The sequence below is a fragment of the Parasteatoda tepidariorum genome, chromosome 6 (assembly GCF_982258835.1).
Source record: "Parasteatoda tepidariorum strain Cologne lab strain chromosome 6, Ptep-v5.0, whole genome shotgun sequence".
NCBI lineage: Eukaryota > Metazoa > Arthropoda > Arachnida > Araneae > Theridiidae > Parasteatoda > Parasteatoda tepidariorum.
Genome location: NC_141760.1, coordinates 12,902,847 through 12,921,369, shown reverse-complemented (window position 1 = coordinate 12,921,369; position 18,523 = coordinate 12,902,847). Strand labels below are relative to the sequence as shown.

The window sequence follows — 18,523 nt, the reverse complement described above, 5'->3', positions numbered from 1 at the left end:
TTCGACATTATTTGTATTTCGACGCAATAGTTCAAATTTAGCATAGAATTTTCATCTCTTCAGTGATACCAAATTGTGTACCAGAAGTTCAGTGGCAGAAAAACACAGCAGAAACACAGAAGGTAAAAATAAGGGAAAACTATTATATTTAGCAATTTAATAATTTATGATGGTTCTGAAGTACAGCATTTGACACAGCTCTTTTTTCTACGCCAAAAGTAAAAACCGTCCAATCACGGTTTGCTTTCAAACAATAAGTTTTCAAATTTGCACTTATTTGTAGCTGTTTTGATCAAAGAGAAACAGTTATGCATCAATGAATTTTTTTTAATTTTTAAAATCAATCATTGATAAATCTTTGAATAGGAATGAAAAAAAAATATTTAACTATTTCAAACTACTTTTTGCGTATTTTATAATTTAGAATAAATATAATTCCGATAAATCTAACAGATTTTTTATTAACTGTTAGACTGATTTTCATAATCACAAATTATCAAAATATATATTTGCTTTCGAATAGAGTACCAGGAAAATAGATGTAAAAGAATCACCGGTGTGGTTAAAATGGTTAATGCGTTATTCTGTTTCAATTGTTAGCTGTTTTGAATTTAAAATCTCCTACTTCATTTTATTACGAGATAATAAAAATTTAACTTTTTAAATAGAGTTTTTTCATGGAATATTTATAATGATGTAATAAATTTTTAACGAAACACTTTTAATAGGCAAATACAATTGAAATTTAAAATTAAACTCATCAATTATACTTTTAATTAGCTATGTGTTGTTTTCTACATATTCTGTTGCATTCTTTGGTTTTGAATTTGCATTTATAATGATTTTTTTTTATGAAATTAAAATTCTTCAAAATTTACATCTTTATTTTTTTCGGGATATCCTGATTAGTAACTATGAAAATAAATTAATAAAAATGAACTATCAAAACTGAGTTATATGCGTGATAAACATTAGGCAAAATTTTAACTAATAATGTTAATGCTACTAAATAAAATTGTATTAAATGAAGGGAATGCTTATAATATATAATAAGTATTAAATGAAAAAAATGATAATTTTTAGCCATTCTTTTTATAATAAATAATTTATTCATATTTTTTAAAATTTATTCCGTTTTTGTGTAAGTTAAAAAAAACAGATATACGCTATAATTTTTTTACAAATAAAATAAATATTTGTATTTTATATACTTGATACTTATTAAGTACTATTTAATATTTTAAGAAATAAAATATTTTTACAAAGAGCAAATAGTTTTGAATTAATAAACCTGTGCAGATATTACAATTTCTGGATTTTTTTTACTTAAAAATTATTAATTGATGTAGAGATATTTTTCTTTATTTATCTTGATTCTGCAATTCTTGAGCCTTCTTACGTGTTAAGCGTTCATGATGTATAACTTGCTTCCAACTTAATGATTCATGCTAGCGTAAAAGTAATAAAAGGTTTTTTTTTTTAAATTATTCAAATGATTGTGATTGCACCACAATTTCATATTTAAAATTATTTACACCAGTGAGTTTTGGTTTAAAAATTCATGCCCTTATTACTTTTGTGATATCGTCTTAATTTACTAACTTTTCGAACTACTATTTATTGTCAGTTTATATTTATAAACATATGTAAGTACTGATAGAGTTAAAGATATAATTGAATGAATTGTTAGAGAAAAAAAACTCTCAGATTTTGACTTGCAATAATTTTCAATTTTCCATTTAAATTCAAGCTGAAAAACTTCATCCATTTACTTTCTCATTCTGAACATAATACTGCTCATATAAGCTACAGATATATGCTTTTCAATTAATTTGTAATGCGTCGTTGAAGAGTTAATCCACAATATTTAAAATTTGCTGTCACAAACATTTTTGGGAAAACTGAAATATATTTTCCTGTTGACTTATGTCAGTTCATAATGATAAAATAATAAATTTTAGATTTATTATTTATTTGTACTATTAAGTAATAGTATTTGAAACTATGTGGATAGTTTAATTTCTCATTGTAGAAAAATATGTAATTTTATAAATATTTTTTTGAAGTTTTTCGTAGATTTATATACGTTTTTCCTTGCATAATGTTCTTTACATTTGCTTATATTTTGCATATCTTTGCGTATTTCTTATTTATGCATATCTCTTGCACAGTAATTATGTATGCATAACTATGAGACCTTCAAAAATTTTACAAAATTTTACGTGATCAAATAACTTTCTTTGTAGAATTTTGGGTGTTAAACATAAAAAAAAAAGTTCAAAAATTTTTTAAATTTTGTTTTTAGCACTTACAGTTTGCACAAATGAATAACTATTTGAGAGAATGCTTCGTTAATAATTTGTAATTTCTTTAAAATTTTTACGTTAAAAATTTTAACGATGCATGTTGGTACATATATAAGGAACATATGACACAAATACCAGAGTGAGTATGGTATAGTGAGCTATATGGGGAATATGATTGCTAATTTTTTGTTAACTGATGGGGTATTATTTTTGTTTTCAGTATTCAAGTCTTAAAACTTTATATTAAACTCAAATTTTCTGACGATTTTTAAAACTTTTGATCAAAATTCATTCGTGTGTGATCTCATAGAGCATAACTTCTTAATGCCTCTTAATAATTTAAGACATTGAATAAATATACGTCTTTTACGTAAAAATAATAATTTATTCACAATGTTTTTAGGAAAATATACTCTTAACCCCTGAAATGATATAAACGTGATTTTATCTGAAAAAAAATATCCGACAAAAAAATTAATGTTTTTGAATTTGTTGCAAAAAAACAGCAATATTTCAACTTCTTTCATTTTTTTTGGTTTTCTAAAATTACGTATGATTTGCGTAGTAGCAAAGGAGGAAATAAAATAGTGGATTAGTAAATTCATTAAAAACCAATGATTTAGATAATTTAGTCCTGGTGTTATCGATCAATAGTTAATTCAACCAGTAGTTGCAAATTACGTTTCCGCACAAGTACCATACACAATTTTTGAACACGACACCCAAAATTCTATAAAGAATATTAAGTTATATTTTTGTGAAGAATAAAAAATGAAAAAAAAGCATGTTAAATAATATGGTTTTTTATCAAATGATACGATTGGTAAGAATCGCAATTTAGTTTTTTTTTTCATGAACATTTTGGATTCTTCATTCCAAACATGTAGTTGGCAACAAGGCATTTTAAATGATTGATTCTCTGTTCCTTTCACTTTCATCCATGATATCACTACCATTGGAACTGAGGCCTACAGAACTCGGAGGTGGTGGAATCCCCATCACCTGTGGATTGCAGATGTGGAGTTCCAAATCCGCCAACCTGTTCTGCATTTCCCATTTGTTCTGACTGAGCTTTAAGCTCATCGTGGCATTATCTGATTCTAGAGTCACCACTCTCTCTCGTAGTCTCCTAATTTCAGCCAACAAATCTTCTTGAGAATGGTCTGTTAGTGTCCTGTTCCCAAAAGGGAACTGACCAACAGCTTGGTCTAGTAGGAACGGACTATCAGCTGGGTTCTGGTAAGGCGAAACAGGTCGAGTGACAGATCCAGTGAGAGATACATACGAAGACGTTGGCTTCAGGTCACTGGCTTTTGGCGCCATGGGTCTCTGGATGTTGGCGGTGGTTGTTAGTCCCATGGTGGGACCCGTCGATAGTCTTCTTGGCACTCGTTGGTGATGGTTTTCTTGAGATACCTGATGAGAGAGTGAGAATGGCAATGTCTCGAGTGGTATGCCACTGTTGTAATCCCCGTAATGTGTCGTGCTGCTCGATGTACTCCTGTGCTCGAGATCGTGCAGCGAGGATGGATTCACTCCGATGTCGTCGAAGAGAGTAGCTGCTGAGGAGTTGGGATCCGCCATCGCTGACCTGTGTCCAACCACCATATCCTCAAGTCTGATCTTGCCTTTGGACTCTACTAGACCCGGTGTGCTTCGACAACGGCCCATAGCAACTGTAAAAAGAAATATATATTTATTAACAGGTAGAACTGCGCATCCTTTTGCAATTTTTTTTCTATAAGTTAGAAGAGGAAAAAATCCAACGATAGTATAGAAAGCAAATGAATTCGAAAATATATTCAGAGTGCTACTTAAGGATTGGCTATAAAATACACTTTTAGATTTCTTGTAAATGCGAAGGGAAAAAGTATACTGAAGTGGGAACTTAAACTATTAATTATTAGGTAAAATTTTTTTCTTCAGAAATCTAATAGAACACAAATAAAAAAATGGGCGTATGAAACACAAAAACTGCACTGCGAAATCAACTGCGTCATATTTCTCCGAATTTGATGTTGAACAACCAAAAAGATTGTAAAAAAACACTTTACTTTAAGTTAACCCCGAATAGAGCGTTCGTACATACTTTAAAGGGTGGGGGGAAATGGAAAAACACCAATCATGTAAAAAGCATATGGATAGCTCAGGTGCACTCAAACCATTCAGGAATTTGTTTCTCTTCCAAAATTGCTACTTTTGGCGTACTTTGGATATCTTGGATTGGAGATTTTTAACAATCGAATACGAAATGGCGTGACTTTATTGTTGTCTTACACGCTGCTATACATATAACAAAACAGAAGTTCGCAGCTATAAAATGCATGCAATTTTTTAGTAGAGAAATAAAGATAATTGTATTTTAATTATTCAATTGTACTAAATTTTTTTCACAATACTTAATTTCTATCCCCTTCTGCTCTGATAAGGCAAATTCGAATTCGTGTATCTTCTTGGTATGTTTGATTTACAAGCTATGATATTTTACATTAAAAATAAGTTTGGGTGTACTAACTGTTCCTACTTATAATTTTAATTATACTATAAAAGATAACTTTACTGTCTCTTATGTGTATGTTATTATAAGTCTCAGTGTTACTGAATATCAATTACTTTCCGCCAAAAGCAATGTATAGGATCATTTCTAATTCTTTCTAGAATCATCTTTGAAATATAACTAAACCAAGAATTAACTCTGGATTTTCCTACACAACTTTTCGTATAAAGTATTTGCCATCATTCTTGGTGTTACGATACTCTAAATATTTTTACAGTACTTATTTCGCCAATGCAAATAGGAGGAAGCGGAAGACAATTATTATAAATACCTTCAATCTTCAACCAACAATCAGACAGGCTTTGATATTCTATATACCCACCTTACCTCATTGCGACACGTTAGATTTCGAAAGTGTTTTTGTTTTATCCTCGCTTAAACATAAATGAGTGACCCACTAATGTCTGCACTTTTTTTGTTTTCCATTTCATCAAGTAAATAAAATATATTTCTGAAAATAAAGATGAACGTAATGGAAGACACTGTATAGGAGCCATCTATGTGATCGAATTTATCCATATTTATTTAAACCTTGGGAGGGAAATGTGAAGTGCCATCGCTGAGAATTGAACCAGCAACAAACTTGTCTATGCCACAACGCTTTAGCCGTCTCTGCGAAAGTGTATACTAGGCCCCAAAGAGCTGTCGTTGGCTTAATAGGAACTTCGCCACGGAAGCAACATTTTTGTTTGTTATACACAGCTATTTAGTAGTCACTATTCTATGTGTTTGACATAGATTACATCTAGCCCAAAACCACAGAAATGAAGTGAAATTTAGGATACTTTCTACATCTTCTATAAATATGACCAACTTAATGTGTTTTTTTCAACCGTCAGAGACGCATGGATCTCGAAACAGCAACACCAGTACATGATATTATGCATGAATTTATAAGCCATAATTGAAGATATAGCGTTCTAGAGTTCTCGAAACATTAAAAAAACGGTCTAATATTATTCATGTAGGTGACTCCAAATTATGAACAAGCGATAAAAGCTGAAGTATAAACAAAGTTTTATTTGAGGCCAATCAGAGAAAAAGTGGTGTTAAAACAGACAAAAATATTTTTTCTTTTCCTGTCAAAAAAGTTCTAAAAATATTCATGCAAATTTTGAACGAGTGATTAAAGACTCAAATATGAGCAATCATCGCAAAGGGGATGTAACAAATAATCGAAAATCTGTTAAATAGATACTGTGAGATGGAGCTGAGTGAAAAGGCAATAAATATGAATATCACTCGAAAAATAGACAATTTTTTTAAATATTTTAAAAACTCCTATTGAAGCTGATTTCGATTCGCCAGTGCTTGATAACATTTTATTTCTCTCACTTAAACATTAATTTAAAAACCTTAACGTGAATATTGCTCAGATTTAATTTTTTCATAAAAAAAAACGAATAATTAAATTAAGTAAGGAAACTGGAGAAACTAATTATGGTCATTGTGGAACACCATTTGTTTTTATTAAATCAATATTTGCTTCTTTTCCGCATAAGACTCCCCCCTCTAAGCTTCCGAACCGCTATAACTATAGTTGTAAAAGTGGTGTTTAGGTGTAGTAAACAGGCTATGCGCAAAGGAAAAAAATCAAAGCACTTACAGTTCTACCTGGTGGAAAACGGTTGACTTAGTGTTCGTTTCACAGTTTAAGAGAAATTTGAAATTCCAAAATGAAGTCCAAAGGGATTATATATTAGATTTTTTTCCTTCTTGGATTCCTTCGTCTCATCAAAGTGTTGACATCGCGAAATGAGTGTTTTTAATCTTATTTTCTGAGTAATTTTGTCCAAAATGTGTTTATGCAAAACAAATCGATGATACTCTCGGAGTTTATAATTAACTTTTTCTTCAATTTCGCACCACTTTTGAGGTATTGAGGTAGAAACATGAACATACTTTAATGTTTAAACAGGCGGAGCTGCAGAAATCTCATTATGTCTCGTCAGCCACTTACTTTGCTTGATACCATATCTATGAAACCGTTTAATATTAAAGTAACGAGTACTGATTTTAGTAGGCATCCTGTATTAAGACGGTAAAGAACATTACTAATGACTAAAGTACCCCCCCCCCCACAGCCCGTTTTGGGTCAGGGAGCTCATAAAGGTAAGGATCGACAACTGCATGACTAACGGCGAGCTGCAGGTAATCTTATCAACATCGAACACCGCCTGATATTCAGTTATCTGAAGCTAAATGACTTTTGAGTGGCCACCAACGTTCGAATCCTAGTTCTTTACATTGGCAGTGCACTGAGTCATCGCTGTTCAACGAATAACATAGCATAATCTAAAAAAAGTATGAAGTGTTCGAGAGTTTATCCAATTTTAATACATCATTACCACTTAAAAACAAAATAGAGTTCGATTCTTACCCTTCCTGAGTGGTTCTTTCTCGTACTTGTGTAGTCTTTTGACGGCTATGGATTCGAGCCTGACCCTTGCAGCCGGGTAGTCCTTGAGGACGTCCCACATGTCTTTCTTGTAGAGGCAGAAGAGGTCCGAATAGCCAAGGGAGCGGACGGAGGCGGTCCGTCGGTTACCTGCCGTTCCCATATTGAGGATGCTTATCTCCCCAAAGTAACTTCCAGCCCTGAGAGTCGCCAGAACCGTCCGTCCGTCATCCGCGACCACCTGGAGACGTCCGCAGTTTACTATGTACATCTCCTTACCCACCTCACCTGCAACATATTTATATCTTTGCTTAGTGCAAAACATTAGTAAAAGAGTTTATACAGCCGGGCAATCGGAAAATCAACGTAAGTGACGAAAAATTCCAAAATTGAGATTTTTATATATATATATATTGGCATCTTTGCATGGTAAGTTAAATATTGAAAATTTTTTTTTGTTTCGAACGTGAATTTTATTTTATTAGTTGTTTGGAATTCTATTTTAGCTCTCATAGCATTAGTAATAGAAGAAAAATTGTTGACAAGCCACTTTTCTCGGAATCAATCGTGAAGCACTTACGTTGTTTTTTGAATTGCACGGCAGTATACCCGTATAAGAAGAAAAAAAAACATTAACAGAGAAGATTTGGGATCAATTTTTAAAAATTATTTTGAAATGTATTCCGAATCTCCTCTTTTAAAACTGCTTGAAATATTATTTACAAAGAAGATCAAAAATCTTCTCAAAGATATTTTTAATGGCATTAAAATGCTAAGAAAAGCTGATGTTTCGAATTTTTGATGTAGTTGTAATTATGCTTTAATACTAGGAAGTTTTAATTTATTCCCAATAAAAATATCCGTTCTTTAACTTAATAACTTTAAAAAAAAATTTTTTTGATAAATAATTTATTTATTTTTTGCATTTCTGAGTTTAGAAATTTTTCAAAAAAACTTCTTAATTGCATATTTTTGCATTTTTAATATTTTTAATATTTTATTTTAAAAAAGACGTATCAAAACTTAAATGCTTAACAATTTCCTAAGAATACTAAATAAAATTGTATGCATTCAAAATTTCAAATACTTATCTCTTATAGTTTTTGAGATACATTGTTTTTGAGTTGAAAAAAAAAGAACATGAAAAAGAAAGCTCTCCCTCGGGGGGAAACGAAACTGAGACTCATTTGTATATCAACTGAGGTCTCAACATTTGAAAGAAAATCTTTTTATTTAATGATGAGAAAAAGGAAACAGGTGAATTTCTTGACTTTACTCTCCAGAACAGCAGGCCAAAAGTCTGAGCCACATGGTTGCAGTTAATGTGACTTCGAACAAGACTTAAGATTGTGTAGTTGCAAAAGTATACTTTTAAAATATCTGATGAATGGAAAAGGGGAAATAACTCTTTTTCGAAGAGGTGTAATCTCTAGGACTAAAACGGACGCGCTTTCAAATTGGATCTCATTTAGGCAGATATTGTTATAAACTGTAAAGGAAAAAAAAAGCCAATCAAAACAGAATTGTCAGAATTGAAACTCAACACTTCTTGAAGACGAGTTTTTAAGCCTGGAAGAGACGTGTTTCAGTATCACAATGTAAACAGACAGCAATCAGAGAAGAATTGAAAATGGACTCTTCTTGAATATGTGTTACAATATAAATAGTTACTGTTGAAATCGGCAAGAGATGAAAAGCAACCAGAAAACAATCGAAAAGGGCCTCTTCTTGAATACGGGTTACAATGCAAACAGACACTGCAGAATTCTGTAAAGGTGGAAAAGCAATCAGAGAAGAATCGAAAAGGCATTCTTCTTGAATAAGTATCACACTAATGACAGATGTTGTTGAAATCTGTAAGGTATAGAAGGCAATCAAAGAAGAATCGAAAATAGAACTTTTCTGAAAATGTATTCTCCAATACTGAAAGGGACAGGCTTCTACCGGTATCATGTAATTAACAGATACTTTTGAAATCTAGAAGGGATAGAAGGTTATTTTTAAAATGTAGTCCTCAGGATAGAAGGGGGCTTTCTTGAGTCACATTAAAAACAAAATGAAATAATCAAATAGTAACGAACCCTTCCTGCAGATGTAGTCTCCCGGACTGAAGAGGACGTGTCTCAACCTAAGAACGAGTTCGCACAGGAAGCCGGACTCTGTGTTCTGGAAGATCTCGACCCGCTTCAAGGTGTCCAGATGGACGTTAATGGCAATCTCGGCTTTTAGTCTGTCCGGCAGGCAGCCGATGGACCGCTCTTCGTCCGAGCACTTCTTGGTCACCCACAGGTAGTCGAACCACCGGATCACTTTGTTTTCTATGTGGTCAGGCACACGACGCATGCGCATATACGTTTTAGTAGCATCAAGGCGAGCTGGGAAAAAAAGAAAGGTTCATTGAGTAATTCACTTTTCCATGTTTTAAACAGCAATATGGAGTTTAATAGCGCGCTTGCACAATTAGCATCATCGTTAAATAATTTTATTAGATGGATTATACGTGACATTTGAATTCTGCAAATTTATAACCTGTGTATATAAAACTATACAAGAATCTTGGAAAACTAATATATTTAACAGAATGCTTAACGCTTTAGTAACAAAATAATGAAGGTTGATATCTGATACCGAAATGTTGAACCATGATGTGTTTCATGGCATAAAACTATGCCATGAAATTAATACGAAAGAAACAAATATTAGAAATACATTGAACAATAGAAATACATTGGTCACCGAAGGTGGCTAGCTAACTGGTGAAGCGGATTTACCGCTTTGTGTGGCCACTGCGCTAAATCATTAACCTCAACATTTTGGAGGTCCGAAGGACCCAGGCCCCTCGCACACGAAAACCGCAGAACCGTCCCCCAATCCTGCGTACTTAGTCAATCCTACAACCCTACAGACTCACTAAAGTTCGTCTGCTTAAGCTCGCTGGAAAGAAAAAGTTTGTACATGGAAAACAAAATTATTAATAAAAAAAAAGAATTAAAGGAATAGAAAACAGTTACATTGAAAATAAATTGGAATTAATAAATTAAAAATACAAAATCAGTTGAAATGGGAAATTGCATCACTTGGATTTACATTACGGTATGATAATGTTGAGTTTTAATGAATGGACCTTGAAGGCTGGTCATTGTTAAAGTTGGTTGAGGAGAGGGATTGTACCTCTGAGAATTAATCAGTGCTGTGCGGGGTTACATGAATAGTACATGGGTACATTACATAAGTATATAACATAAGTTAAGGGTTACATTAGTATATAAGAAATGACAATGTACAATGGTAGCATTAGTATATAGTTAAGTTACAATGTTTATTACAAGATAGTTATGGTTATTACAAAAGTGAGATATTATTGTTATTGCTAAATGGGATGGTTAAATCATAGGACATCGATATAGCGGTTGATAGATAGTAGACTTATTGAGTGTTTTACACGTTGAGTTGAGTGCGGTTAGGTAATACTATGTGATAATATCTCTCATTTCTATCCAAAATTTATTTTGTTTCGTTTTTTCAAATACATATATTTAAAGCAAGGGCCGACTGCCCATCTTGTCGGCACAGCCTTTCAAGTGACGTCAGATCAAGATCGGCAACTCTTGGCAAGTCTCTCACTACACTGTCTGCTGTTCACGTCTCTGCTGATGTTGGATGCATGATTTTACTGCTTCGTTCGTCACTATGTCAATCAGTAATCCTGCAGATTGTAAAGTGCTTCTTTCAGTTATTCGATTTTTAAATGCAAAAAAAAAAGTTAGTCCTTCTGAAATTCGCCGGCAGCAGGTAGAATTTTACTGGTGTAATGAATGTGTCTTAATGGCTTAGACTTTATTAATGAAGGAAGAACCAATGTTCATAATGAAGAACGATCTGGATGGCTTATTGATGAATGGGAAATGCTAGACCATCCACCAGACATCTCTGATATAGCACCATCAGACTTCAGCTGTTTCCAGAACTTAAGAAATTTCTACGCGGAAAATGAGGACATGCTGAAAGAAACTGTTACTGGTCAGGCGGCAGATCTCTTTGATGATGGGATCCAAAAGCTGGTGTCACAACTCAAAAGGACGCCTTATCGCGGAAGAAAATTTTCCTAACAATTTCCCTTTCTCCTTAATTACTAATTTAAATTTTAAAGTGTAGAAAAAGTGAGTTCAGACAAACCTAGAGTAAGCCACGTAGTTTCAAATTGTGAAAAGAAAGTTTTAAAATATACGAATGAAAATAAATTATGCGAAGATAACGTAGGATTACGCAACGGTAAAGCTCTCTTCAAGTAATTTGTTTACATTTTAATATTTTGAAGTATTGTTTCCAGCAATTGAAACTTCGTGACTTACTATAGGGTTCGCCTGAACTTACTTTTTCTTTCTTTCAAATTTTAAATTAGAAATGTAGGATAAAGAGAACTTGGAAGGAAACAATTTCTTCCTCAGTAAGGCGTCCTCTTGAGAAATGTTTCAATGCTAATGGTGACTAAAATGAAAAGTAAATAAATGTTCGTATTTTAGTTCGTACTACAATTTACGTGCATACATGAAGTTTCTCTTACTCGATTAAAAAATGGCTCTTTACTTAAAAAAATGACCCTCATATCCGAAACGCTTAGATATTTTTAAAAGCGCAAGGCGTGATTTCGAAAAACATTTTTCAATTTTATTACAGGACTCAGTTTTCAAAACTAAAGATGCATTCTTTTCCCTCTCTTATTTATTTTTCATAAATTTTAACATAGGAGGTTGGGAGCAACTTAAGATTTGTAGTAATAAGAGAGTGGATTTGGTGTATAATGATGAGAATTTTTTTCCCTTGGATATTTAAGCAAGGAGTATTTGTGGAGAAGCGTGCCCTATCTCGGATAAATCTTAACTTCTGAAAAAGGTCATCAAACTATTCGGCTTTGTTTTGTTTATTTTCTCATTATAGTTGTTTACTGGGTAAATAGAGCTATGCGTTTGACAAAAGAACACCTGCTTGATGTTAAAAAAACTCTTAGTTCTGATTTATTTTATTTGTTACAATTGATTTTAATTATTATAATTGAGTTAAATTAATAGGGTTGAATTTATTTAATATAATTGAAACTAATTAATGTAACTACATTAAATAATTATAATTAAGTTTAATTAAATACAAATTAATGTATGTAAAGTAATTAATTGCAATGAAAAGGATTGAATTTGATTAAATTAATTGAATGTAATTCTTAATATGGTATTTGTTTTTTTTTACAAGTTGCATACGTCTTCGAGTTTCAATGAGAATTATAAATAGAATAATATAAGTATGGAATAATATAGGAATAGTATGTAGTAAGATCATGATATTGCAGGAATTGAATGTTATATGAATGACATGTCATAGGAATGAAGAAATGGTATAAAAAATAAAAGATTCTGTAAAGATTAAGTAGGAATAAAATATTATGTTATTTATGAAAAAAACAAAAAATGTGTAGATTAAAAATAGAACAGCTTATGGTTGAAATTGTACAGAATGCAATAGGAAAATACAATAAAAATAATACATTATAAGAATACAGTAGGAAATGCTGTAATAGTAGAATATATTAGTAGAAATAGAATATTATGAGAATAGAATAGTATAAGAAAATGTAGTTGGAATAAAATATAAGAACACAATGTAATAGGGATAGTTTGTTACAAGAAAAGAACCCAGTAGAAATAATAGAATGCCCTAAGAATAGAATATTAGCAGGAATATGACAAAATTTTTACAGTATTTGGTGATTCATATCTAACAAGAATCGACATTTTATGAAACTGTAAACGACTATTTAGATATGTTAAACAATTAAAAATTTAAAAGCATATTTATTATTATTTGAAAAATTTGTAGTTCATTGTTTGATAAACGTTAATTATTTTAAATTAAAAGTGGAATATATATTACCACTAGTTCTTGTATTTTATACTTTACTTAATAGCGCTAGGTACTTTATAAAACGTCAAAAATTCTGTAGAATACCAGTTTTACAAGCACCACCCTGTTACCAAAAAAGTTAAAAAATAGCTATTCTATAGAATAGCTCTGAACTATATCGCATGCCGAAAATTGGCCGGCAAAATATAATATGATTAAACATTTCATACCTTACCTAAAAATTCTAGAGAATGCCAAATTACAAACAGGCTAAGTATGAAATACATCAGAAAATTTTAAGAATTCCAGCATTGCTTGAAACAGATCTAAAACTCTCTAATGACTGCCTTTTTTTAATTTTTAATTTTTATATAAAATAATATTTGAAGAAAGAACATTGTTTTTAAATAATAACTTCATCATTATATTGCCAATTTTTCATATTTACCTAAAGAGCACTCGTCATTCTATAGAATGTGCAAGTGTTACATACAATACCTAAAGCAAGTTTATAACAATTCTTATTCTTCATACTTTGCCTAAACAGCGTCTGCTATTCTATATGCTACAACATATAAAGCTTTGACAAAGTTTTATGTTTCGTACACCGGCTTTCTGCAAAATGCTCTGCTATTCTACAAAAGTGTCCAGGTGTTTCATGCAATCCATATAAGTTAAGGTAAAATAAAAGTTTTCCTTAGGATGATACGAAATTGTGAAGGTTTTTCATTACTAATAATAAAATTTATTTGAAGGAAAAATCCATCGATGCAGCAATTACAACAAAATAAATAAAGTATATTAGTCAACTTGGATCCTGGGCCCATGTTTAAGGCTGAAGAATTAAATATGTATAATGAAAAAACGGGTAGCGAAATATAGTAAATAAAATAAAAGAAAAAACATTCACCGTATGCAAATATAAAATTTATAGATGTCAATTAGAGGTGACTGGTTTTAGACAAGTTAGATTTTCCTTCAGAAAGTTGGACATAATTGCTGGAAATACATATTCTGAAAAACTTTAGAGGTTGTATAAATATCTATGAGCGAATATCTTTTATGTTAGAGACAGAAAAAGTCAAGTTTTTAAAGAGATTTTTTTTAAAAAATATTTAGAAAATTAGCGTTTTGAGTACAAGAGAAAGTAGATTAAAGTATTTGGAAGATAAAAAAAAAAGAAAAATTTCAGAAAAAATGTTCTTATTAAGTTTGGGTATTTAATAAATTTAGTAGGCTTTCTGAAGCTGGGAGAATCCTTTTTGTTACAAGAGTTCAGAATTTGCTCAAACTGGTTTTAATTTCTGATTTTGTAAAATTCAGGGTATTTCTTACTTAGAAATCACACAAAGGTCACTAATTTTTATCTGTTAATGCAATTTGTTTCAATTTACTATTTTATTTTAATTACTATAAGTTGAAATAAAAGTTTCTTATTATATGCATGTACATACTATATGTAGTACGTACAAAAAAAAGTTTTACAGCCTCTTATTGATTTAAAATGAACTAGATATCTATTAAACATTCTTGAAAAAGGATACACAGTTGTGTTTCTGCTTTAGTTAGAATCGTTGAAAAACATTTCAGTGCTGTTTGCCAGAATCACGCAATTAGTGTTATTCAGTAAAATGTATAATTTTGAAAAAATTTATGCTTCTTTCCTTTCGATTCATATATTCCATTCGATTTCTATAACAAAATTTCACAAATTTTATTATGCAAATAATTTTGGCACAAATTATTTTAACAATTTAGACATTTTACCAATTTTGGCTTTTGTTTTAAGATTATATCAATTATTATTGCGATTATACCTGATAATAATTATTTTATTACTAACGTTCAATTCCGTAGCCTTGTAATTTTGAACCGAATCCAGAAGTCAAGGGAACTCCTGGAACAAGTATTGCGTGAGATCTCCCTTCGTGGAAGACTTTTTTATGGAACTAAACCACATTTGCGTTACACGGGGAGGAAAATCCCGAACCTCCTGCGGTTAGCCTGACGGCAAGGGGACTCTAATCCATGATCCGTCTACCACTGAGGATATTTTACGTCAGCACTGCGGTGCCGCAAGCCGGATGCGGAATTCATATCGACCAGCCATCGCTAGGATTCGAACCTGGTTCACCTCATTGGAAGACGAGTGCTCTATCCCCTGAGCCATCATGACTCATGATAATAATTATTACAATAATGATAAACTTAGCAGTTGAAAAATAATGCTTAATTCATAGCCAATCAAAACCTCGCCTTAATAGTCAATATATGGATAGCCATTCAAAGTTTTCACATTGATTAAAAAAACCTACCTACACCCAGTATAATTTATAAATTAATATTAAAATTTTTTTATAAAATTCTGTGTTGATTTTTTCCATTGTAAAAAAAAAGGGTCAAAGTTGACATAGTTTATCGATTTAAAGTAAAAGTTCACACAGTTTATATGAAGTTTACACAGGTAAACAAAATTTAAACAAACATGATTATCATTCCAAGGAAGAATCTTGTCGTTTAATCGCAACACGTATCCTGGATAAAATTTATTTCTGTCCAAAAGTCTAGTTTTGATCGTAAATTTAGTCAAGAAAAAGGACAACGCATCCACTTAGAGTTGATGAACTCAGCGTTCAACCCTTCAAGCATTTTCTTCCGTTAACTTCATTATAGTGAGAAATAAAAGCAGTTAATTGAAGTTAGCATTCGAGGCACGAACATAGCATCCCATATCATCACTCAGGACCACCGTAACTGTAACCACTTCAAGGCGGAAACTAAGTATATTCGTTCCATTGAATCGATCCGTTCGTTGTTGTTGAACGGAGATCCCAGTCTTCGTTCGCAGGAAGGGATCATTTATAACTTTCTTTTCAACATAAATACCTTCACTTGTTGCGGAAAGAATATCAGTCTTCCCATTGGAAGGGCGGAAATAAAGATATTTAGTGAAAATCGTCTGCTGATGGTTGTTGCCATTCCGTATGAAGGAATAGTGATGGAACGATTCCGATTTCCATTATGAGGAAAGGTCTATTAAGTTGGAAGAAATGATGAAATGTTCCATACTGAGGTTTTACATTCTATTGCGAACCAGAAAAGTGTTTTAATTTAAGATTTTTCATTTAATATTTTGAATTCTAAATGATAATTTATGATAATTTAAAATGCAATAAAAAGCAAATAAAAAAATACATATGTTTTGTCAGACCTAAATTGAAAAACGTAGTGCGTATCATTTTTTAAAGACGGTGGAGGGGGTGTTTCGTATGTGAAAAAAAAAATAGATAAATGGAATTGTGCGAAAGAAATGCGCTCCACGCTTTTCGTTTGAGGTCTGACAAAAAAGTAATTAATCTTTTTCTACTTTTATTTTGTGTTTACTCTGTATTTTTGTCTGTCTTTGACGCGGAACGTCATTTCCAATTTTTTATAACTCCATGTTCGTGGAGCTTTGAAATTTAAACAACGACTACAAGAAACAATTTTAGCCCCTGATAGTAAAATTCTAGTTTAAATATTTCAATTCGTTCGAAAAACATGTTTGAAAAATTACTTTTTTTTAATGAGTTTTAACATTTTTCAGTGTCGTAAATAAAATTGCAGATGATTCTGTTTAAAATTTTATCCCGCGTTCTTTAATGTTTAAATATTTTTTACAGGCTCAGTCATCCAAATGACGTGTGAATCGGTGCTACGTCACTGAATTAGTATTCCTATAATCATATGAAACCATGTTTTTACTTTGTTCATGGTAGGGATTTTAAAACGTGTTTCCATATAGCTAATTAATCTAATTTATCAACAGTAATTAAAATTAAAAAAAAGTTATACACTTAAAAGCAAAATCAAATTAGAAAAGCTACTGATTCATTAAAGGGAAGCATCAATATATTGCCATATATTATTGGCGCAAATAATGCTCAATTAATCTTGGTAATCAGTTCTACTGGCATCATGGTAATCTAATATTTTTAAAGGCGGTAAGGAAAAAAAATTCTCATTTATCTTCATTAAGTATTTATTCGCACTTAATTTTATTCATAAAATACATATTTATTTTAATTATTACTTTATTTTTTTATTTAAATTATAAATATAATGAACAATTTAGAATTTTTTGAAGAAAAATTAAGATTAAATAAGTTCATAAAAATGTTTAAGGCGTTATTTTTTATTTTAAGACAATTTTCGATAGCATTTAGAGTTTTTTTTTTGCATTTTTAAAAATAAATTTTTAAGAATTTTCAGGTTATCAACTTCCTACTCTTGCAATTAGTTTTTAAATCAAATCATGATCCATTTACTTCAAAGGCCGAAATAACGCGTAAATCCAAAATTTCTTTTCCTTCGTATAGGTTTGATATTATAGAAAAAAATTATATCCTCTTCGCACATAGTTTTTCCAATATATTTAAAAAATATCCCATCGGGATTCTATTTAGATACATAATTAATGAAATATTTTAGTTAATAAAATATTTTAAAAATAGGCTCTTCAATTAAAACTAAGTTTAAAAGATTTTGAGAGAAAAGATAATTTCATATTAGTATATCGTCAGTTTTAAAAAGCACGTAAGCTTAAAGATATTTTCTACGTAAAATGATGGGAATTCCAAAATCTGCTTTCTATAGCATCAGTAAAAGAAATTAAGTTGATATTAAATAGTTCTATCGGGTAACGAAACTTTAAAAAAATCATTTTGAAGTAAAAGAAAATTTTTTGTGACTATCTTTTGAAAAATTCACTTTCCTTTAAAAAAAAAAAAAAAAGAATTTGTTCTTTATTCACGAAAGGATCGTTGTGGAACTTTGATCCAATTATTTTTCATCATCGTGATCAAACAGAGGAGGAACTCATTTTCGATCAAAGCACGCAAAAAACTCGTGGCCGTGTCTCCCAAATGATGGAATAAAAATAGATCAAATTTCTCCTCTTCATGATATTCTGGTAATTGTTAATGTCATCAAAGGTGTGTTCTTCATACGATTCTCAAGGAGAAGCACAAATGGTAAGAATTCAGTTATCGTCTGCATGGAATAAATTCTGCTCCCCCTACCTTTACCATAGAGCGCTGTTTTGGACAAAATATCGAGCCTGCCACTCTATTACAAGCATTCCATATTTACTGGTTTTTCATACTTATTTAATTTAAATCATCATTAAATTAATTAATTAAAATCATCAATAAATGTTAAAAAGGAACACAAATGGCTAGAATTCAGTTATCGTTTGCATGGAATAAATTCTGCACTCCCTCCTATTATTATGAAACGCAAGCTCGGAATAAAATATCGATCTTGCCATTCCATTACAGGCTTTGCACATTTACTGGCTTTTTACATTTAATTTAGACATTTAACATT

The 18,523-nt window shown here is 31.1% G+C and overlaps 1 protein-coding gene across 1 annotated transcript in view; it reads right to left on the bottom strand.

The window, feature by feature from the left end:
• Positions 1-1,354: 1,354 nt before the first annotated feature.
• Positions 1,355-18,523, bottom strand: part of LOC107451482 (cyclic nucleotide-gated cation channel-like) — a 38,224-nt gene continuing 21,055 nt past the window's right edge. The window contains exons 2-4 of the mRNA XM_016067598.4: positions 9,343-9,636; positions 7,244-7,549; positions 1,355-3,982 (exon numbers count right to left, since the gene is read on the bottom strand). Of these exons, the coding sequence (XP_015923084.2) occupies positions 3,210-3,982; positions 7,244-7,549; positions 9,343-9,636 (1,373 nt within the window). The 3' untranslated portion in view covers positions 1,355-3,209. The remainder of the gene's footprint in view (positions 3,983-7,243; positions 7,550-9,342; positions 9,637-18,523) is intronic.